The sequence below is a fragment of the Pantherophis guttatus genome, chromosome 1 (assembly GCF_059756535.1).
Source record: "Pantherophis guttatus breed Tessera chromosome 1, ASM5975653v1, whole genome shotgun sequence".
Taxonomy (NCBI): domain Eukaryota; kingdom Metazoa; phylum Chordata; class Lepidosauria; order Squamata; family Colubridae; genus Pantherophis; species Pantherophis guttatus.
The window spans coordinates 349,219,238-349,240,914 of record NC_142063.1 but is presented as its reverse complement, the minus strand read 5'-3'; the positions used below and the strand labels follow the sequence as shown (position 1 = coordinate 349,240,914).

Genomic DNA, 21,677 nt, shown 5'->3' with positions numbered 1-21,677 from the left:
GAGGCCAGGGCCTGTTCAACAGGGCAGCCACAGTTGGCACCCCGAGGCCTCTCAGAGCAGCCCAGCACTCCTCGGGACCCCCTTCTTGTTCTGGGGCTGCTTCTGCGGGCTCTGGACATGGGCGGTGAGGAGGAGGGGAGGCTCAGCTAGGGAAGAGAAGGTGTTCAACGCATAGAGAGGCTTCAGCACAATGCCACTTGATTAAGAAACTGGTGGTCAAGTGACCGTTCTGACGATTTGAGACCCTGCAGTAATGCTATGAATTGTATTGTAAATGTTTGATCAAATACGGCTTGCAAAATGAAATGCTGATTTGCGTTTCGACTCCGTCTATTAATCTGATGATAAGTGAAATGCAGCCAAGCTTTTAAACTTCTCCGTGTCGGGTGAGCAGTTACAACCTTCTGAGCTGTTGATGTCCTCACATCTGCCTCTCTTCTGTTTGCAGCTTTTATGCTGGCCACACAGCTGAATCCTCTGGTGGATGACCAGAGCTTGACCGCAAATGCCATTTGCCAGATTAACCGCTTCATTGTGAACACTCTAAAGGATGGAAGGTAATGGCTGAATCTGGAAGGAAGGCTTGAATTGGGGTCCCCTGAGTGTGCCTGCGGGGACTGGGAATGGTTCCCCTTTTCCTCAGGGGCTCTTCTGATACTTCTGTAAAATGACAGATGTCCTTATTTTCATCTGCCCACGCAAATCAGTGAATCATTCCTGGCACACAGTGAGAAAAGAGTGAAGAACGGGGGGGGGCGGGAGGGGACTCTCCCCTGCTTTAGAGGAGATGCGACTTTGTTGTGTTATCACAGAATAACAAGCCAGAATTGCCAGGAATTTTGCCACCAAAGCCTCCACTGACTCCCGTCTGGCCCCTCCTGTAGATGAGAAGGCTTAAAGACAGAAGCTGAAAGAAACAGGGCTGGGCTTAGGTTCAGGTGCTCTGCTGCAGCTGTTAACAAACCGGCTACAAACTTGGGTTCAAACTAATTTTGGTTGTAGGAGAGACATGCAGGGTCTGGATCCAGGGTAATATGAAAGATGCCTCTTGTGGGAGGAAGGAACAAAAATCACAATTCGTGTGAGGTCCTTGGTGCTCTCTGAGCTTTTTTGTTTTCATGAAGATGTTTCATTATCAAAGAAGGGTGCAGATGATCTAACAGATTAACAGAGTTGGAAAGGGCTTTGCAGGTCATCTAGTCCAACCCCCCCAAAGCAGGAGACCCTACACCATTTTTGACCGATGGCAGTCCAGTCTCTTCTTGAAAGCTTCCAGTGATGAAGCTCCCACAACTTCTGTTCCATTGATTGATTGCTCTCACTGTCAGAAAATTTCTCCTTATTTCCAGGTTGAATCTCTCCTTGTTCAGTTTCCATCCATTGTTCCTTGTCTGGCCTTCGGGTGCTTTGGAGAATACCTTGACCCCCTTCCTCCTCTCTGGCAGCCCCTCAAATACTGGAAGACTGCCATCATGTCTCCCCTGGTCCTTCACTAGACTAGCCATTCCCAGTTCCTGCAACCGTTCATCGTATGTTTTAGCCTCTAGTCCTCTAATCATCTTGGTTGCTCTTCTCTGCACTCTTTCTAGAGTCTCAACATCTTTTTTATAGTGTAGTGACCAAAACTGTTCCCTAGTTGGGGTGAAACATCTGAAGAAAATAACCAAGCTCAGAGAATCCCAAGGACCCCGCAGCTCAACCCTGAGTACAAACATTCCCTTCTATCATCCCAACTTATATTGGAATGGCATCTGAGTGGGCAGGAGCTGGTCAGGAAAGGAATCGTATTAGACGGCACCATGAAAATGCCACCCCAGTGTGCAGCTGCTCCAAAAAACTGCCTGGCTCAAGATGTTAGCAAAAGAAATCAGAGACCGCAATATCCTTACAGCCTTGTGCAAATTGGTGGTGATACACACTTGGATGGGGACTGGTCCCTACACTTCAGAAGGATGCTTCAGGGGCACCAGAGGGACCCCAAGATCATTGCAGGCAGCTCCTTTACAGTGGGGTGGGGGGAGAGGCTCTTTGGTGGAGACCAGGAGGGGCGGGTCACCAAATCACCCAAGGAACAGGGCATGCAGAGGGAAGGAAGATCAGCCCTTGTGCCAAATGCAGGGCTACTGAGGTGCCCCTCCTGCACCCAACGCATAGCTAAATGGAGGGAGGGAGGGCGAGCGAAACTAATGTTGGCAAGATGGAAAGGGGCGCTGGGCGGGTTCTCAGTGGAGAGCCGGGGCCTGTGACCTTGGTTGCGTGTGAGAAAGTGGACTATTCTTGCCCTCCGGTGCAGGGCTGCTGGTCTCCCCACTGGTCGCTGTGGGGCCCAGGCAGTCAAATTGGGTGGGCCGAGGCAGGATCACTGCGTCCTCACAGTAACTGGGGCGGAGAGGCAGCCGAGGCAGGGGGCTGGGTGCCAGTCACGTGTTGCATGAAAACGGCTCTCCCGGCATCTCCCACGGCTCTTCAGCTCCAGCCCCTTCCTGGAGCCTGGAAGGTTTAGTCACAAGCCCACATTTGAGGGATGGAAACGAAGCGGATGCGACTTCCTGCTTGGTGTCTCTCTCCTAGCACAAGGCAGACGGGGAGGGGTTTTGAGGAGGGGGCGGAGAAGAGAATTGCTCTGTGAATTGCAAAATGAGGAGGACAAAAGAGGTCGCCTTCAAGTGGGCAACTCAGGCACCAAAAGGGAAGGGTCACCGCGGCCCCTGAGAGACTCTGGCCTCTCTGCCAGACAGAGCCTCCAATCGGAGAGAAGGTTTGGGGGTGGGGGTCAGAAGGGAAGAGCATTAAAGCATTGTAACAGGTAGTCCTTGACTTAAAACTGTTCATTCAAGGTTACAGTGGCACTGGAAAAGTGACTGATGAATTGCAGCATCCCCAGGGTCACATGATCAAAACTCAGGCGCTTGGCAATTGACCCGTGTGTATGACTGTCGCAGAGTCCTGGGTCACGTGATCCACTTTTGTGAGCTGACAAGCGAGGTCAAGGGAAGCCAGATTCACTTAACGGCTGTGGGGTTAATTTAACAACTGCAGTGATTCACTTCACAACTGTGGCAGAGATAGGTCTTAAAATGGGGCAAAATTCACTTAACAACCGTCTCGCTTAACAACAAATGTTGGCCTCAGTTGCGATTATAAGTTGAGGCCCCCCTGTTGAAGCTCTGACTTTAGCCTGGCTCTCCCTCCAAGAAGCCTCTGCCGCTCAGGTTTATGTTTATGTTTTTTAAATTTGTATACCGCCCTTCTCCTGCTGGACTCAGGGCGGTGCACAGCCAGAACTAAAACACATACCAATACAAAATTTAAAATTTGCTAAAAGAATTATACAACTTTGGCCCAAAATTTAAAACATCCCAACTAAAACCCATAGACAATTAAAAATCTAACATCTCAAAAGGGGGTGGGGGTTACGCCAGCCCTGCTTGGTGGAAAATAAAAGTTTTTAGGGCACGGCGAAAAGCCCGGAGATCTGGTATTGTGCATATCTCTGGGGGCAAATCGTTCCAGAGGGCAGGTGCTGCCACAGAGAAGGCCCTCCCCCTCAGGGTCGCCAGCCGACACTGCCTGGCTGACGGCACCCTGAGGAGTCCCTCTCTGTGGGCGCGTACTGGCCGGTGGGAGGCTATCGGCGGCAGAAGGCGGTCCCGCAAATACCCAGGTCCTAAGCCATGGAGCGCTTTAAAGGTGATAACCAACACCTTGAAGCGCACCCAGAAGACCACCGGAAGCCAGTGCAGCTCACGCAGGAGAGGTGTCACATGGGAGCGCCCCCTCACTCCCATAATCCCCCGCACGGCCGCATTCTGCACCAGTTGGAGCCTCCGGGTGCTCCTCAAGGGGAGCCCCATGTAGAGAGCATTGCAGTAGTCCAGGCGGGAAGTGACGAGTGCCTGAGTGACTGTGCGTAAGGAGTCCCGATCCAGAAAGGGACGCAACTGGCGAATCAGGCGAACCTGATGAAAAGCCCCCCTGGCCACAGCCGTCATATGCTCTTCTAAAGACAGCCGTGCATCCAGGAGGACGCCCAAGTTGCGAGCCCTCTCCGTGGGGGCCAATGACTCACTCCCAACAGCCAGCGATGGCACCAGCTGGCTATATCGGGACGCCGGAAGCCACAGCCACTCGGTCTTGGAAGGGTTGAGTCGGAGCCTGTTACTCCCCATCCAGATCCGCACGGCCTCCAGGCACTGGGACATCACTTCAAGGGCATCATTGGGATGGCCTGGGGTGGAGATGTACAGCTGAGTATCGTCAGCCTACTGATGGAACTCCACCCCAAAGCCACGGATGATCTCGCCCAGCGGCTTCACATAAATGTTGAACAGAAGGGGTGAGTGGACTGACCCCTGCGGCACCCCACAAACAAGGCGCCTCGGGGTCGACCTCTGCCCCCCTGCCAACACCGACTGTGTCCGGTCGGAGAGATAGGAGGAGAACCACCGCAGAACGGTGCCCCCCATTCCCAACCCCTCCAACCAGCGCAGCATGATCCCACGGTCGATGGTATCAAAAGCCGCTGAGAGATCTAAAAGGACCAGGATAGAGGAGCAACCCCTGTCCCGAGCCCTCCAGAGATCATCCACCAACGCGACCAATGCCGTTTCCGTGCTGTGCCCAGGCCTGAAGCCGGACTGGAGCGGGTCCAGATAGACAGCTTCATCCAGGTACCCAGGAAGCTCTCGCGCCACCACACTCTCCGCAGGTGTTTGTGGCGGCCAATGTGAGTCTTTCGACCCTGCCTGACCCCTTGTGCCCCTTTGGCTGGGCAGCCCTTCTGCCTGCTGGGCCTGTTGGGATAGGTCTGGAGTCCCTCCTGGTCACCGGGGCCTTTTGGAGGGCTTGGCTCTTCTGGGCTCTCTGCACCTCTGGCCTTGTGCCCAGCCTGGAAAAGATTCTGGGGACTGCGGTGGCCATGGGGCTTCCTTGTGTGGCCTCCGTGCCCTGCAGCGCCAGCTGGGAGCTCAGCCTGCTTGGGCCTTTGCCTGCTTCAGCCGTTGCCTCTGAGTGGAGCAGGGACCCGGATCTGAGACTCCGGCAAGATCCCTCAATCTGGGCTCCTTTTTAGGTGTCGATAAGCGGGTTCATTTTTAGTAACAAAAGAAGCAAACAAGCCACGATCCCTCTTTCAGAGAACAGGCCAGGGGAGCCGTTTCTAGCTAATGGGGAGAATCCAAGTGGAGGGTGGCTGACGATTCCCTTGATGGGCTAGAGGGGAGCCTGCGCCCCTCGCTCAGGTCCCCTGGCCCGGGGTCTTTGGCAAACCCAGCAGCCCCCTGGAGCCAACTTGTGTTTGTCTTTGTAGGCGAGTGGTGGTCTTGATGGAAATGGAGGTTCTGCGGCCGGGTCATGCAGTCCCCACCAAGATTGGAAATCCGGTGCCGTACACCGAAGGTAAGCCACCTTTCCTAGCTGGCCCTTGGCAGCTGCCTTTTGTCCGGAGTCTTGTCTTTGAACCTGGCTTAATCATGGCTGCTTTTCTGTTCCTTCTGTCTTTTCTGTTGATGCTCTTTGGTGAACTTCATTGGTAGTACAGTGGTCTAAAGCACCCTGTTATTAAGCTGGTTATTAAGACCAGCTGCCTGCAATTACTGCAGGATTCGAATCTCGCCAAGGCTCAAGGTTGACTCAGCCTTCCATCCTTTCTAAGGTAGGTGAAATGAGGACCCAGTTTGTGGGGGCAATAAGCTGACTTTGTATAAAATATACAAAAGGATGAAGGCTATTGCTGAGCACATTGTAAGCCGTCCAGAGTCTTCAGAGAAGGGCGGCATATAAATCAAATTAAAAAAGAAAAAGAAAAGAATGTATTTGGGGGAGGGGGGATCGGCATGGAATCACAAAGCCCAGCAGGAGCAGCTACAGATGACATTCATGGGCTTGGAACAGCAGGGGACAGGGCCATTTCGAGAGCTCTGTGACCGACAATGATTTATGGCTGAGCCACGGGGGAGGGGGGGGCAGGGGCAGCAGCTCAAACCTTCCCTGAGGTAGCCCACCCCAACCCCAAGGGCTGCCTCTGGAGTTTCCCAGGGCCTGGCTCCTTTTGACTCTGGCGCTGCCTCATGCCAGCTGTCTCCTGAAACGGAGCAGCCTAGAAGAGGGAAGGCGTAAAACGGGTGGTTCCTAGAATCACAGGGCTGGTTGACCCCCACTTTGGGGACGAGAGCGGAGTGTAGCTCTCCCGCTGCATTGTTTTATTCAGCTTTCCTAATTGTCTGTCCCGAGTTCGAGTCCAGCTGCACTTGTGCATCTGTTGCCCAGCCCCATTTCAGGAAAGGGGCAGAAAAAGGAGCTTTTTCTGCCTTCCAGAAGCCAGCGAGGGGCCAGCCTCTCAGTTCAGGGGTCAAAGCAGGTCAGCCTTGGGGATCCTTTGAGCTGAAGCCCTTCGGGAATCCCTGACCTCAGTTGCTGCGTTGGCCTCGGGGGCACAACTTCCCACATTCCCCTTTCTCTAATTCCCGAGGGAGGCAAGTGGTTTGTGCTGCGATTCTCCCAGCCGGAGAGTGGGAGACCTGCTTGCCGACTGTCTCCGGAGCTGGGTTTGCTCAGGCTGGCAGAGATGGCGCTAAGTAGAGCCCACCCAGGACTGCCGAGCTGAGGTCACCCCTCACCCTGGAGGCTTTGGCAAAGTCGCTCCCTCCGGCCTGGAAACCGGAGGTGGAGCTGCCTGCGTGAAGCAAGCCGGGCCCCTTCCTCCTGGCTGGAACCCTGGCAAGCAGCTCTCCGTGCCTCTCGCTCTGCTTTATGGAGCAGGGAGCCCCACAGCAGCTCAGTGGCCTCTGTGGCTCTATGAAATTAATCCCCCTTTTTCTGAGAGGCGTTTTCTTCCTCCTCAGAGTAACTACTTTTGTTCTTAAATGGCAGATATCGAGGCTTCCCGCTTCAATTGCCTCTTTGATTATACCTCACCCGCCAATTGAGCTGATCCCCTTTGAGCCACCAAGCGCTCTGAAGGCGCCACCTCCCATTTGCATTTCAGAAAAGTGGGATCTGGCCTGGGAGGGGGAGTGGGAGGGGGCTAGAGAGCGGTTGGAAAACACCGGTCATGAATAAACACACACAGCGAGCGGGCGTGTGTGTCTTAAGAAGGGCTTACCTGTGGGGCACCTGGGAGAGGCTTTCCACTTGGGGGCCCCCAGAGGGAGGGTCGGGGGCTGTGCTTGCTCCCCGCTCAGGCAGAGCGCCAGCGAGCAGGGCTTGCTGCAGAAATAGCTCTGCTTATATCATCTCACACATTTAGTGCTGCACCGTCTCCTGTTTGAGCAGTAATTAATTCGCCTGCTTTGTGTTCTTATTAGGCGCCTTAAGTATTATGTCTGCAAGGGCGGGAGGTAAATTCAGAAAATAATAAACGACAGTGGGGGCCACAAGACAACGGCTCTGGCAGGGGTGGAACACAAGCCTTGAGCGGGCTGTAGAGTGGCTCTTCCTGATTGTCCTGGGGCAGCAGCAGTGGGGGGGGGGGTACTGGGTTTGCCATAAGGCTTGGCTCTCCTGGGGGCTCCTGCGTGGTGCTCAGAGTACCTCCGGCCGTCTGCCAGGGATTGGGGAGTCACTTGCTTGGGGGCTCCACGGTGACGCCTTTCTCCGGGGAGCATGGGGGCCACCTGCCTCTGCCCGGAGAACGGGAGGCCTCGGGGGTCAACCAACCGATTTTCCGTCAGCCGTTCTGGGGGAAGCAGGCTGTGCGACAGGAGAGAGAAGCCCACCGTGGCAGCAGCTGCTTAAGGATTGGGAGGCCAGTGTGCTTGGATGGGGCCTTGAGTGGAGCTCCCCCTCCAGCCCCAGCTCTTGAGTCAAGGCCCTGCCCTGTGCTGTCCTAGTTGCCCAAAGCAGCAGCAGCCGCCCATCCTTTCCGGTCAGTGCTTGCTAGCCTTGGCCATCACGGCTTCGGCTGGAGACGGCGTGTGGTGCCTTAAGCGAGCGGGAGAAGCAGATGAAGAGGCTGGGATGCGGCTCAAGTGGCCAGGTGGGCATCTGCATCAGCCGGCTGGAGCGGCTTCATGTGTTTTCCTCTCATCCAGGCAGCGGACAATCCCCCAAAGAGGTGGCTGCGTCAGTCCCTGCAGCCCCCAGACGGTCTCTTTTCTAGGGATTGGGGGGGGGTGTAAATTGGAATACTTCAAAGGAGGCTCTCTTGCTAAATAGGCGGTAATTTAGAAAACGAAGCATTCCTGCTTGGAACTTCACTTCGCTTCCCCTGTTTGTCCCTGCCTCTTCCTCGACTCCAGTACCCAGTCTTGAAATCCCTGCCTGGGGCTAGTTTCCTCCCCCCCACTTCCCTTTCGGATGCCTCCCCCAGATCGGTGCTTCCTCTCCTCTCCCAGCCCCTGACCCCGCTGGCACAGGAATGTTCTGGTTATTAGCCAAAGGAGCCACAGCAGCTCTGGGTTCGGGTCTCCGTCTCTTTCCTCCTGCAGACTGAAACGTTCCAGGATGCGAGAGAGGATTGCTTTCATTGGTCACATTTTTTTAAAAAGAGCTGCTCTGGTTTTCTGTCCCGTGAGCAGAAATCCCCAAAGGATCCCGGGACCGTGGCAGCTGATTTTCCTGGAGGCCCTGTGATCCCAGGCACACTTGAATGTCCTGAGTGGGGGCCACAGATTTCCTCCCTCCTCTCACCCCCCCCGGACATTGGTTCACCCCCGTTTTGTTTTGCCCAAGTTGATGCCCCCTTTACACCTTTGCTCTGAGGGTGGCAGAGAAGGCAGTGGGCCTCCTCGTCCCCTTCGCCAGCGGGGTGTTCGTGTGTGGATTGAGAGGCAGTGGGGCCTCCTGGCCTTTGTGAGCATTCGTAGGGAGAGCGCTGGGCCATTCACGCCCCACAAATGTCTCCTCTTCCCCAAACAGCAGCTGGGCAAGCAGGGAGGCAGCCGCCGGCCACCGGCCCAGCAACCAGCCCTTTCCAGAGCAAGCCAATGGGGCTCCAGAGTGGGGCCCTGGATGCAGGTAATGGGGGGAAGGGTCTTTGGCAGGAGGCAGGGGGGCTCTGGTGACATCAGAGCAGAGTTGCTTCTCTTTCGGCTCTGCTTCTCTTCAAACCCGGGGCTGGAAGCATCGGCCAAGCATCCGGTTCCAGCCTCTTTTCTGGCCCCTCAGAGGGGAGAGGCCTGCTGCTGGAGGGCGGTGCACAGAGGGAGCAGCTTGTGGCTGCCAGGAGGGTGGGGGACTGTCCCCAAAGCCAGTTTCTCCCCCGTGGAATGAGTGGCTGTGGTGGGCAGGAGCCCTGCTGGAAAAGCTGCCTTCTGGGAAGAAGAATCCCCCCCCCCCCCCGCGGGAAACAGGCCTCCGTTTCTGTCTCTGGGACTTCACAAAGGGAAGCCCCCAGCCAGCCAGAGGACTTGGGGGCCACAAGAGGGTCCCGTAGCGGCCCAAAGCTTCTCCCGTTGCCTTGGTTGACCCCATGCCCAGAGTTTGTGTGGCGTCTGAATGGCCAGGAGCTTTTCCGGGGGTCTTTTGTTGGGCTCTCCCCATTAGCAGACGGGGGACGCACAGCTGGAAAGGGAAGCTGGCATGGAACTGAAGCCGAAAAAATCATTTTTCAGCCCTGTCAGGTCCCAGCAGAGCTTAATTAATAATGAGGGATCCCGTCATCTCCAGAGCTGGCAGATGATTATCGCAGGCGGGGATGTTAATTGCTGCTCAAGGAGCAGAACCTGCCCAGTCTTGGCAGGTAACAGACAGCTTCATTCTTTTCAAGGAGACCCCTTCTTCCTGCCCAAGCAGCCTGGAGGAGCAAATTGAAGGGGAGGCTGTGGAGCAGGAACCGACATTTTGTGTCGTTTGTGTAGTGACAGACTCCAGCGAAGCCCTGGGAGTAGATTCCCCAAAGGGCCTGAGCCCTGTGCAGGCGAGAGCCCCTTCCCTCGAGCGGGCGCTATGCCCATGCCTGGGCTTCCGGGGGAGGGGCTAGTTCCCTTTGGGAGCAATGAAAGTGGCGGGGGGGTCTCTCCCCAGCCTAGGCCAGAAACAGAGGCCTGTTTCCCAAGGACGCCTTCCTTAGTTGAGCAGAGGGGCGGCCTTTGCTCTCCCTCGGTGCCAGGGCCTGAGTGGTGCCTGCGAGGAGGGAGTTGCTGGCTACCAAAGGACTTCTCACCCAAAGCACACGCCAGTCTCTGCCCTTTCGGTCCTTGGGCGGCCCCAGGGCAGCCGCTTGTGGGGCTGACAGCAGCCCAGGTGCCAGCAGTGACGTGGGCAACTTTGTTTTATCCCAGGGTCTTCGGCAAAGTACCCCGGCCCTTCCAAACTGCTGGGGAACGCAGGGAGCTCCGGCATCCTGAGCACTCCAGGGGGCTCTCAGGTCAAAGTGGTGCCCATCGCCAGCTTGAACCCTTACCAGTCCAAGTAAGTGGAAGACTGCCCTGGCCGCCAGCCCTCCCACCGCCCCCTTCCTTCACGGGGCCCAGCAGCGGTGGTGGGACAATGCCCTGCAGTGGGGCGGTGGTGGGGGGGTTTGTTGTGTGGCAAAGGGCCTGGTGAGCCACACAGCCGCTTTTAAGGCTTTGAGTTGTGGGCCTGTCCAGCAGATGTGTCTGCCTGGACTTCCTCATCCGAAGGATCTCTCTCCTCCCGAGGCTCCCTGGCATTTCCCGAGGCTGCGGTGCCGCGGTAGGGACCTAACGGGAGAAGGGGCAGGAGTTAGAAACAGGAGCCCATCTTCCTCCCTGGTGGGGCAGAGCCAGTGCCCCCCACTCACCCCTTGGGGCTCTGGTTCACCTGAGCCTTTCCTCTGGGGAACAGAAGGAAGGGGGCGCAGAGCGGAATGGGACAATTCGACAAACACAAAAGCTAAATTAATTTCAACCGAATTGTGGCTGATAATAATAAAGCCAACCCAGAAATTACAAGAATTTCAACAAAAACGTAGTCACCAATAATATACAAGCATCTGAATGAAACAATGAGGGCAGCGTTGAATTGTCCGGGCCGTGTTCCCATGTGCAGGATGGGCCGCCCTGGAGTCCCTCTGGGGCTCGGGTGCATATCCTGGGGTGGGGTCTTGGGGTCAGACCTGCCAGAGGAGCCGCTGGCGGGGCCAGGTTCAATTCCCTCTGTTGCTGTTGTGTCTTTCCAGGTGGACCATTTGCGCCCGGGTGACCCAGAAGGGCCAGATCCGCACCTGGAGCAACTCCCGGGGCGAAGGGAAGCTTTTCTCCATAGAGATGGTGGATGAGAGCGTAAGTGCTGGGCTTGCCCGGTGGCGGCTGTCTTTGGAAAGGCCCCGGCGGCCGTTCTGGGAACGCAGAGAATTACGGGCTGGCCGGCTATTGGCAGGACCGGCTGCTGTTCCCTCAATCCCTGGAAGGCGGCACTTCTGAGGGGGCCCTCAGCAGCCTCGGGGGGCTCGGTTTGTCGCCTGGGCAGAGGCCTTGAATCGGGCATGAGAGGAGGGGCTGGGGGCTTGGGCTGACGTGCCTCCAGCTGATGCAGCTGCCCTCCTGCTTCCCCCTCGCAGTGAGAAAGACTTGGCTTCCTCCGACTTCCCTTTACTCCCTCCCGCTGGGTCAGGCGTTTTCCTATAAATTTAGGTTCAGTTTTAACCTGGGTCCTCTACAGCAGAGTTCCCCTGACCCTTTCCGGCTTTGCGGACCAACGGGGGGGGGGGGCGTAGAGGGGATGGTTCCACGCGAGTGGCGGACAAGCGCACGTGTGTACGCGGTTCCATTTGCAGGAGTGGTGGACATGCTCACCCGCTACTTGTGCAAATGGGGATGTGTGCGCTTGCCCACCACTTCTGTGACCTGGTTCCAAATGGCTCAAGGCCCAGGAGTGGGCTCGGCGGTTGGGGCCCCTGCTCTACAGGTGGTTTGGGTGAGTGGGATTGGCCAAAGGGAACGATGGGGAAGGGGAGGTCTTTGGGCAATTTCCCTCCCGGGGGGGCCTCTTGATGAGAAAAGGAGGGTGCGATTTGCGGAAAGGGGTTCCCCTGCCGGGTTGTGTGGGGAGCGCCAACTGGATGAGTTGGCTCCGTCATCAAAGGCGGGAAGCGGGTGACAGACAGGAGTGGCGTGGTGGCTGCTTTCCTGAGAGGACACGCAAGAATAGGTGCAGGCCCAGAAGGGGCGATTCCGAACCCCTGGCTGCTCCTTTCCTTCCTCCTCTGGCTGCTGTCGAGCTTACGACTGATGGCTTTTATTGCCGTTTTAATCCTCCTCTGGCATAAACATCTTAGCTGGTGGTGCTTGAGCTCTGCTTTTAATTATCACTTCAGGAAGGGCTTGTCACAACACTCGGGCGCCGCTCTGCCCGGTGGGGTGCCATCCCCGATTCCCAGAGCGGGAGGGAGGCAGGTGCACCAGGCTGGCAGGCAGAACTGCTTGGCGGGGGTCGGGCCCTCCTGGAGGGCTGCACAGGCCTGGGAGGGTCTGGGGAGGCTTCGGTTGCTTTAAAGTTGCGGGCAACAATCCCGCTAAATCAGAATTTGAGGCTCCTCCCACTTGAAAAGAAGATGTTAATTTTCTCTTTTGGATTTTGAGATTCTTAGCTCGCCTTTCATAATGGCCCACAGCATAGCCAAAGCTCTGTCTCCGTGGGTGGCGTGGGCTGCTGATGTCTCGTGGCGTCCATTCCACTTTTGTTGAGGGCTTGTTGTTCTGCTAGACCCATGATGGCAAACCTATGGCACAGGTGGCACGCGTAGCCATATCAGTGGGCACGCAAGCTCAGCTCCGGCCTGAATGGTTGCGCTGGCCAGCTGATTTGTGGGCCTTCTGGGCCCACCAGAAGTAGGGAAACAGGTTGTTTCCTGCCTCCGGAGGGCCTCGGGGAGTGGTGGGGAAGGCCCGTTTTTCTCTCTCACCTGGCTCCAGAGCCTTTCTAGCAGTCTGGGGAGGGCAAAAGCGGCCTTCCCCACCCCCCCGGAGGCCAGCAACAGCCTGTTTGCCAACTTCTGGAAGTTGGCAAACAGGCCGTTTTCTGCCTCCGGAGACCCTCCGGGGCGGGTGGGGAAGGCCGTTTTTGCCCTCCCCAGACTGCTAGAAAGGCTCTGGAGCCAGGTGAGAGAGAAAAACGGGCCTACCGGGCCATCGCGTGCCAGAAGCAGGGGGAGTGGGGGGGTCGTGCATGCCCACGCGGGAAAGGGCACATAGAATTATGGGGGTGGGCACACACGCGCGTAACCCTCCCCCGCCCCCCCCCTCCTGGCATGTGATGGCAAAAAGGTTGGCCATCACTGCGCTAGACCTCCTCCCACATGCTTCCCTTTGGAGGTGATCCCCGCGGGCACGCTTTCCAGAACGGGCAATCAGTCGGGATGGGTAGGGCCCCGGTGGCGGATGCGGTCAAACCGCTGCCCCTGAGGCTTCCACTGGGATGAGTTGCCTTCCTATCCGGCAGCCTTTCCTGAGCCTCTGCATGTCGGCTCTTCTTCCCCAGGGTGAGATCCGAGCGACGGCCTTTAATGACCAAGTGGACAAGTTTTTCCCTCTCCTTGAGTTGAACAAGGTAGGTGTGTGTACGTGTGTCTGCCGAGCAGAAGGTCCGTCTGGAGCTGTGCCCGGCTAGTCCTCGCTTAACAACTCCCCTGCTTAGCCACCCCTCAAGGTTCAATCTCTCCGCCTCAGGTCTACTACTTCTCCAAGGGCCACCTGAAGACGGCCAACAAGCAGTACACCTCCGTGAAGAACGACTATGAGATCAGTTTCTCCAACGAGACGTCCGTCGTTCCCTGTGAGGACGCTGAGCACCTGCCCTCTGTGCAGTTTGACTTTGTGGCCATTGGGGACCTGGAGAGTGTCAGCAAGGACTCCCTCGTGGGTGAGTCGGGCCAGACACGGCCTCTTGACCGCCAGCCGGGCCCCAGTGCCATGAGTGCAACTACATGGGGCCATTCGCACTCTTGGGTGGGACTGCCAGGCTGCTGCGGGAAGGCTACGCGGCTCCTGCTGGCATCGTGGCTCCGGCTTTGGTGAAAAACCCCACCCGTTAACAGCATGAGGGGCCCCCAGAGAGGGCCCCCAAGGAGCTCTGTTGGCTCCAGCCAGAGAAGCTGCCCCGAGCTTCCGTTTGGGGACCAGATGCCCAGAGAGGCTGCCTCCACGGGCGCTGGCCCTCCCCCCATCCTGTCACCTGGCCTCCTTTTTGGCAGGGGAGCCGCCCCCCCTTTTGGGCCAGGGAGCTCTTTGGGGTGGGGGGCTGATGCTGAATCAGATTCTCTGTTTGTGGGGGGGCAGAGGATAGGTTCCTTCCCTCGGGGGAGGGGGGGGAGGTGGTTTGCCCCTTCAGCCTGGCCTTGTTTCCCAGACGTGATTGGGGTCTGCAAGAGCTATGAGGACACTCAAAAGGTCACCATCAAGTCATCCAACCGGGAGGTTTTCAAGAGGGAATTGCACCTGATGGACATGTCAGGCAAGACCGTGACGGTCACTCTCTGGGGTGTGGACGTAAGTAGTGGGGCAGCCAGGGCGCTGCTTCCTCACTAGGCTGGGCTTAGGACTGCTGGGGCCCAAGGCAGGAGGGCCGAGATAAAGGTCTCCTTGGTCTCCTTGGTGGCGGGGGGGAGGACAAGCAGTTCGACATCCACAGCTCTTCTCGGCCTTTTAAGGGCGTCCCTGTTTCCTGGCTTCAGCGCCCCCCAAGGCTGCCCTGACAGCCTCTGCTCCTTCCTGGCTTTGCAGGCGGAGAAGTTCGATGGCTCCCGGCAGCCAGTGGTGGCCATCCGGGGGGCCCGAGTCTCAGACTTTGGGGGGCGGAGTCTCTCCGTGGTTTCCTCCAGCACCCTCCTGGTGAACCCCGACTGCCCGCAGTCCTTCAAGCTGCGGGGCTGGTAAGTTTGCTCTGCATCCCTGGGCGGTTCGGTCTGTCGGGCTGGCCGGGTTCACAGCACATGCGAAGAGGCTGACTAGCCAGGGGAGTGCAGTGCGAGTCCAGCCGTTCTGTGGTTGAGGGGCGACCGATGGGACGCCGGATCCTCCTCTGCCCCCCCTGTGCAGAGAGTAGGGGTCAGGTTCCCCTGTGGGGGGAGCTGGAAGGCCAGGGTGGAGACGGGGCTGCTGCTGTCCTCAGGGGGCGAAATAAGCCCCCTGGAGGGTCTTGAGCCGGCCCACAGCGGGCCTTTTCCTTCCAGCTGGGTGGGTTGCGGGGGGAGCCTTTGGACAGGGCTCCTCTGCCCTCCTGCTGCCTTCTGGGTGGCAGCAGCCATCTGCCTGAGGGCAGAAAGCCGTGAGGGCAGCCAGCTTTGGGTTCAGTCCAGGAAGCTGCTGCTTTGGAGGGCATGTCTTCGTTCCACAACTGGCCACAGAAGACTCCTGGCAGCCCGAGAGAAGCCCCCGCCTCCCTCTCGGGTCCCCTTTGTGCAAATGAGGCTGAGGGGGGTCTTCAGCTTGCCAGGAGCCACTCTGGGCAATGGAGGAGCTTTTGTTCCCCTGAAGCGCTCTCAGCCGCTCAAGGCCCTGGCCGAGGCCGAGTGGCTTTCCTTGTGACGTCTGCACACACAGCGCAGCCTCCGCGAGGGGGAGACCGGGGTGGTGTTACTTGGAACGTTGCCAGGTGGTCCGGGGCTCCCAAGCGGCTCTGCATTGGGGTTCCAAGGGGAGCTGGCCTGGTTGGCCTGAAGGTTAGGGAACAAAGTGGGGGGAGGCAGTGCATGGAAGACAGTAGGTGGGCAGGGAGGGCAGGCTGCTCTGAGGCCTGGAGCCCCTCCTGTGGGTCAGAGGGGCAGGCGGCCATTCTCGGCTACTGCTTCAAGAGTGGAGGCAAGGGAGCCGGAGGGGGCTTCCCCAGGGGCTTTATAATCCCCCAGAGGGAACACCCCCCCCAAAAGAGGCAGCTGCATGGCCAGTTCTTCCCCCCCCCCCAGTCCTGGCACAGGAGGAGAGGGGGTGGAGGAAGGAGCTGAGTGGCCCTCTGCCCCTCCTTCAGCAAAAGCTTGGAAGGCAACCTGGGAGGGGGCAGGCCTCCCTACAGCTGCAGGCAACCTCCCTTGGCATAGAGGGTGGCAGCCGGGGTGGCATCTTGGGCTTAGTTCTTCCCACTTGGGTTGGGGGGGGGCGTTTTAAAGAGAGGGCTGGGAGCAGAGCCCCTCCCCCTCATTCCTCTCTCCCAGAGACCCCTATTTCCATCCATGGGCTCTGAGGATGCAGAGGGTGGTGTGGTAGGTGCACCAGGGGCCGCCCACTCCCACCCAAGCAGGCACTTCTCCCTCCTCAAACCTCCCCCCCCCCTCAGCAGTGCTGAGGCTCCCAGGGATCCTCTGTGCCCCCCCCCCCCACTCCCAGTCAGCAGCAGCTCCTGGCTGTGCCTGAGCTGCTGGCCTCTTCCTGCCACGGAGGGCTCCTCTGCTGCCTGGGTCAGGGAGGCAAATTGGAGGGATGGGCTGGAAGGCGAGGCCAGCTGCTCCTGGCTCCGGCTTGGGCCGGGCTGGTTCTTCCCAGGTTTTCCGGGCTGAGGGTCCTCCTGGCTCCCCCTCCCCTGGTCAAGGTCCCCCTGCCTTCCCTCCGGGGAGCAGCCGCAGTGCAGAGCCAAGCAGGCCAAGCAAGGCGGCTCTTGGCTTCCCCGGCTTATAAAACACGGCACTAATTAGAATGGAGCGGATCCTGCCGGGCTTTTTGGGTGACTAATCAATGCCGGCTCCTGTAATTATTTCCAGTGTGGCTCATTGATAGAAACCCCTCATGCGGCGTCTGAAAATAAAAGCCGTTTTTCTTTCAGGTTCGATTCGGAAGGGCAGCACCTGGAGTCCGTCTCCATCTCTTCGGGGCGAGGTGGGCTGGCGGCAGGGGGCAACACCAACTGGAAGACCCTGAACGAGGCCAAGTCGGAGAACCTGGGCCAAGGAGACAAGGTGAGAAGGGAGGGGGGGCACTGGGGGAGACTCCCCCCCCCCCCAAAGCTCTTGGGGGAACTGGCTTCAGAGGCTGGCTCTGGCCGTGGGCAGCCTAGTCCTTTGGGGGGGGGCAGCAAGGATGGAGCGTTCACTTCTCTGTCTGTTTGCCTATCCAGTCTGTTTTCAATATCTTACAATAAATTGGAGCAAAGACCCAAATTGTAGCCTTCAACTTACAACCACGATGGAGCCAAAATTTCTGTTGCTAAGTGAAGCAGTTATTAAGTGACTTTTGCCCCATTTATTTTTTGCCACAGTTGTTAAGCGAATCATGTGGCTGTTAATCAAATCCAGCTTCCTTCATTGAAATGGTCCTGTCCAAACGGGGTTGGGCTAGAAGACCTCCGTGGTCCCTCCCACCCAACTCTGTGCTGGGGAGGCTGCAAAAGGGGATCGCGTGACCTGGGCAAGCGACCGTCATAACTACAGGCCACTTTGCCAAGCACCCAGATTTTGGTCATGCGACCATAGGGAGGAAAAGTGGTCGTAAGGCACTTTTTTTTTTTTTTCATTGCTGTTGTAACTTTGACTGGCTGTAAGTCAAGGACTGCCCGCATTTTGTGGTTCTTCATGCCACGGGATGGCTGGCAGCAGGGGGTTCTGTGGAGAGGAGCCGTGGCCTTCTGGGCAGGTCAGGACAGAGGGACCGCAGGGCGTGGAGGGTGCAGGATGGGGCTCTAGCACGGCCTCTGGGGCACCCTGCTAACACCCCCACCCCCACCCACCCCCCGGTTGCCTTTGCAGGCCGACTACTTCAGCTGTGTGGGCACGGTGGTCTATTTGCGCAAGGAGAACTGCATGTACCAGGCCTGCCCCACCCAAGACTGCAACAAGAAGGTGATTGATGAGCAGAACGGCCTCTACCGCTGCGAGAAGTGTGACCGGGAGTTCCCCAACTTCAAGTACCGCATGATCCTGTCGGTGAGTCCACGGCTCTGGAGGGCTTTTCCCAGGGCACCTTCCCAGCCAGGAGGGCAACGGAGAAGGGCTGGCAAGGGGCACCTGGGAAAGGGATCTGCTCCCATGGCAGTGGTGTCTCTGGTTCAGTCTTGAGGTGCGACAGCCCCCCCCCGATGGTGGAGGCTGGGAGAAGCTGGGAGTCCCCTCTGCCCACCACCAGCCCTGGGGGTCCCCGGTCCATCTCAGAGGGAGGCTGCTTCCAAGGCCTCTGTGCCCCCTCCCATCCCAGGCCTTTGGGGCGAAAGGCAAAAATGCCCAAGACCCAGGGTTCAGAGTCCCTCCCTTGACTTGGGAGATTCCAAATCCTATGGGGAGCCCAGCTGTGTAGTGGCACTTGTGAAAATGGAGCTTCTGGGAAGCCAGAGGGGCTCCTGTCCCCAGGCGGAGGAATCGGACTGGCCCTCAGCTCTTCACAGCCTCTGCCTGGCTGGTGGCCCCCCTCCTCCACAGCTCATCTGGACAGCCCAGTGGGCGGGAGGGAAACCCCTGGGCAGCCCCCAAAGCCTCCTTGGGGACAGCTGTGGGAAGGTGTCATCTTTCTTACTGCTCTTGTGTGGGGCTGATGCCCCCAGACTGCTGAGCTTGTAACCCTCCAGGGAGGGGAGGCCTTCGTTCCCTCGCTCAGGAGGCCCTGCGTGCCGGAAGGGAAGGGGAGCTCAGCGCAGCAGGGAAAAGAGGGGCAAGCTTTGCTACTTCAGGGTAAGGCTCAGTGTGGGGCAAAGGGGGAGCCCGACGCTGAAGTAGCAAAGCTGCCCCTCTTTTCCCTGCTGCGCTGAGCTCCCCTTCCCTTCCGGCACACAAGGTCTCCTGAGCGAGGGAATGAAGGTCTCCCCCCCTCCCCCCCCGGAGGGTCCCGGTGGGCGGCATTTTCATCCTTCAGACTGCAAAAGTGCCCCCAAATCAGGGCCCTGCAACTTCTCTTTCGAAACTCCCACACACAGGCTGCTGGAGGCTCCCTACAGCTAATGGAGGGGGGGGAAAGGAGCAGCCTCTGCCGATAGAACAAGGGCTCCCCTGGGACCACCATTCATTGTCAGGAACACAGGCGGGGCGGGGGGGGGGGAATGGTTGCAGATTATAGGCCCCTCAGGGCCCCCCCCTTTATTCCTCAGCTGCGCTCTCTCTCTCGCTCTCTCTCGCTCTCTCCCTCTTTTTCTCTCCCCGACACCCTCTTCTTCTTCTTCTCTCTGATCCACCTGATGCTACTGCTGGGGGGGGGGCACGGACGCTCAGGGCCCCCTCTGCTACCATCCCATCTGCCTCCTGCTGCCGCCTGCTGGTTCCATCAAGGGGGCCAGAGCAAAAGCTGCTGTTGGCGGGAGGCAGGGGGGCCCTGTGCGTGGGGTCCTGGTTCCAGAGGAAGACGTTTTGTCCTGCCTTGCCATCCATCGTGTCCATATCCTGGGTGCCAGTTGGCATCCTCCCTCCCTCCCTCCCCTTGGGACAGCCCCTTCTCGACCTTCTGGCAGCCCTTTGCCTGCCCTCAAGGATTGGGGGCAGAAGGTTGCATCCCAAAGGAGGCTGGGCCACCCTCTCCTCCCCAGGGGACCCACGGCTGGACCTCTGGCTGGGAAGGAAGGGGGGCTCCTCCCCCTGGACTCTTCTATGCTGAGGCCGGAAGGCATGGGGGGTGGGTGAGGGGGTGGGGAGTCTCCTTGGCTTCAGTTTCCTCCCGGTTCACTTTTCTTTCCGTACTCGTCTTGCTCCCCGCTGCTATCGAAGCAGGGATGCCCCTCTGGACCCGGACGAGGAAGCCCAAACACAGTTCCACCACCATACTGGGGGCAGCCAAGGGAGGGGAGTGGCCTGCAGCCCCCCCACCTTCCTCTTTGGGGCCCCGACTGGCAGCGTTCCCAGCACTGCCCACCCGTCCCGCTTCCTGCCTGGGTCTTTGGAGGAGGAGGAGGAGGAGGAGGCTAGGCATGGAGGGAGGAGGGTGCTCTGGGCAGGAGGTCCCGGGTTGGGGGTCCAGGTCGGAAGGCTGCAGTTCTCTCCTTCCTTCCTCCCTCCCCCAGGTGAACATTGCAGACTTCCAGGACAACCAGTGGGTGACCTGCTTCCAGGAGTCTGCGGAGGCCATCCTCGGGCAGAACACGGCTTACCTGGGGGAGCTGAAGGAGAAGGTCAGGAGGCCCTTGGGGGCTGCACTTTTTTTTTTCTGGCCTTGCTCAGGGGCTCTTCTGGCACCAGGAGGAAATTTGCCCCCTGGGCTCTTCCCTCACTGTCCCCGACATTTTTAGACGTTCGGCAGCAGCTGGCACAGTTGGGCCCCTGGCAGCCTCCCACTGCCCCTCCCCCACACAGAGCTTTTCCTGCTCTTTCCCGGAAGGGGGGGGGGTCTGCTTCCACCCAGCCGTTGCGGGTGGGGGACTGAGCCATGGCAAGCCGAAGCGGGAAGCTGCCCTCCCTGCGATGCCCATGGGAGCCAGAGCGCCTCGTCCTGAGGGCAAGAAAGGCTCTGACCGGATGGAAGGGCTGACGAGTGGGGGGGGGCTTCTCTCTCTCCTGCCCAGAATGAGCACACTTTTGACGAGGTCATCCAGAACGCCAACTTTACCTCCCACGAATTCCGGATCCGAGTCAAGCTGGAGACGTTCAATGTAAGAGGACTGGGGGGAGCTGGGGGGGGGGGCAGGCCTCCTGGGAGTGCTGGGCTGGAGGGGTCTGCATCGTGCAGCTGTGACTTGCTTGGAAAAATAGTCCCTGCAGCTTAAAACGCCAGGAGCGCCTCAGGGATTCGAGGGGGCCGTACCCCAGATGGGTCCGGATCCCACCAGGGGTTCTCCTGCGCCAGGCCAGGCCAGGGCTTGGAGGGGGCAGGGCTGGGAGAGCAGGAGCTCCCTTTTTGTGGCATCCCCAGGGACTGCAGTGGGGTGAGCTGTGGGGCTGCTGGGTTTCTGGGCTAGGGGGGCAGCATAGCTCCCGCCTCCCTCAAGGGAGGGGGGGTCTGTCCAGAGCAAACGGACTGGACTGAAATCTTGTCATGTGGGTAGTGGAGACGCCCTCAGGCTGCAGGCCGTCAGGTGCTCCTGGGCCCTACAGGACAGTGGCTGGCTTTGCGTGTCCGGGGGGCAAGGTTGCTATGAGGAGGGCCAGGCTGCTGGAACCTCCCGCTTCTCAGCACAAGGGTCACTGTTCTTGAATGCCCCGGGACTCCAAAGCCCATGGGGCAGCAATGCCCAGCTCGGCCGCTGAGTTGACTTCTCTTTTTGCAAGGATGAGTCGCGCCTGAAGGCCACGGCTGTAGAGGTGAAGCCCATCAACTACAAGGAATACTGCCAGAGGCTGATCCTGAACATCCGTAGGAATGCTGCCCGGCTCGGCTGAGCCCCACAGAGCAGAGCCGGAGGTTGGCCTGGCCCGCCGGACCCTCTCCCCTTCCACCTCTCATCGCTCCGCAGCAAAGACCTGGCTGCCCTGGAGCCCCTTCCCCTGCCCGGCTGGATGGCGCAGCACAGGGGGCTTCCCTTCCTCCTTCATCCCTGCCCAGGACAGTTTTTTGGGGCTCAGAGTAGAATTATTAATCCAGGATGTATGAATAGCCTGATGAATACCCATCCTTTGCCACTTAATAGGCTTCAGAGTCAGATATGGATCAGGCGGATCCCTTCTGAGAGGCACCTTCGCCCCCCCCCCCCCGAGAAATCTTGCCCCCTCCCCCCACTCACACTCACACTGCAGTGTCTCCTCCTTATTCCTTTTTTTTCCACTTTGGTATTTTTATGCAGAGAAAATTCTCATATTTTTCCTGACACAAACAAATCGGGAGGGGAGCCTGCAGGTGCCCCGTTTCCTATTCTTTTCTTAATAAAGTGTGTTTAAATGTTGGTGTTTTTGGAGTTCTCTTTATGCAAACGCCAGTTGTTTCTCATTACTGGAAAGCAATTAA

General features: G+C 58.3%; 1 protein-coding gene across 2 annotated transcripts in view; it reads left to right on the top strand.

The window, feature by feature from the left end:
* RPA1 (replication protein A1) overlaps positions 1–21,615 on the top strand; it is a 23,105-nt gene extending 1,490 nt beyond the window's left edge. Inside the window, exons 4-17 of one of the 2 annotated variants that reach the window (XM_034424489.3) lie at positions 449–557; positions 5,309–5,397; positions 8,857–8,955; positions 10,221–10,350; positions 11,081–11,183; positions 13,381–13,449; positions 13,569–13,761; positions 14,248–14,387; positions 14,622–14,770; positions 16,654–16,786; positions 17,573–17,749; positions 19,804–19,911; positions 20,302–20,388; positions 21,005–21,615. In XM_034424489.3, the coding sequence (XP_034280380.2) occupies positions 449–557; positions 5,309–5,397; positions 8,857–8,955; positions 10,221–10,350; positions 11,081–11,183; positions 13,381–13,449; positions 13,569–13,761; positions 14,248–14,387; positions 14,622–14,770; positions 16,654–16,786; positions 17,573–17,749; positions 19,804–19,911; positions 20,302–20,388; positions 21,005–21,115 (1,697 nt within the window). In that variant the 3' untranslated portion in view covers positions 21,116–21,615. The remainder of the gene's footprint in view (positions 1–448; positions 558–5,308; positions 5,398–8,856; positions 8,956–10,220; positions 10,351–11,080; positions 11,184–13,380; positions 13,450–13,568; positions 13,762–14,247; positions 14,388–14,621; positions 14,771–16,653; positions 16,787–17,572; positions 17,750–19,803; positions 19,912–20,301; positions 20,389–21,004) is intronic. The other variant, XM_034424490.3, reaches the window with a different exon arrangement.
* Positions 21,616–21,677: the final 62 nt, after the last annotated feature.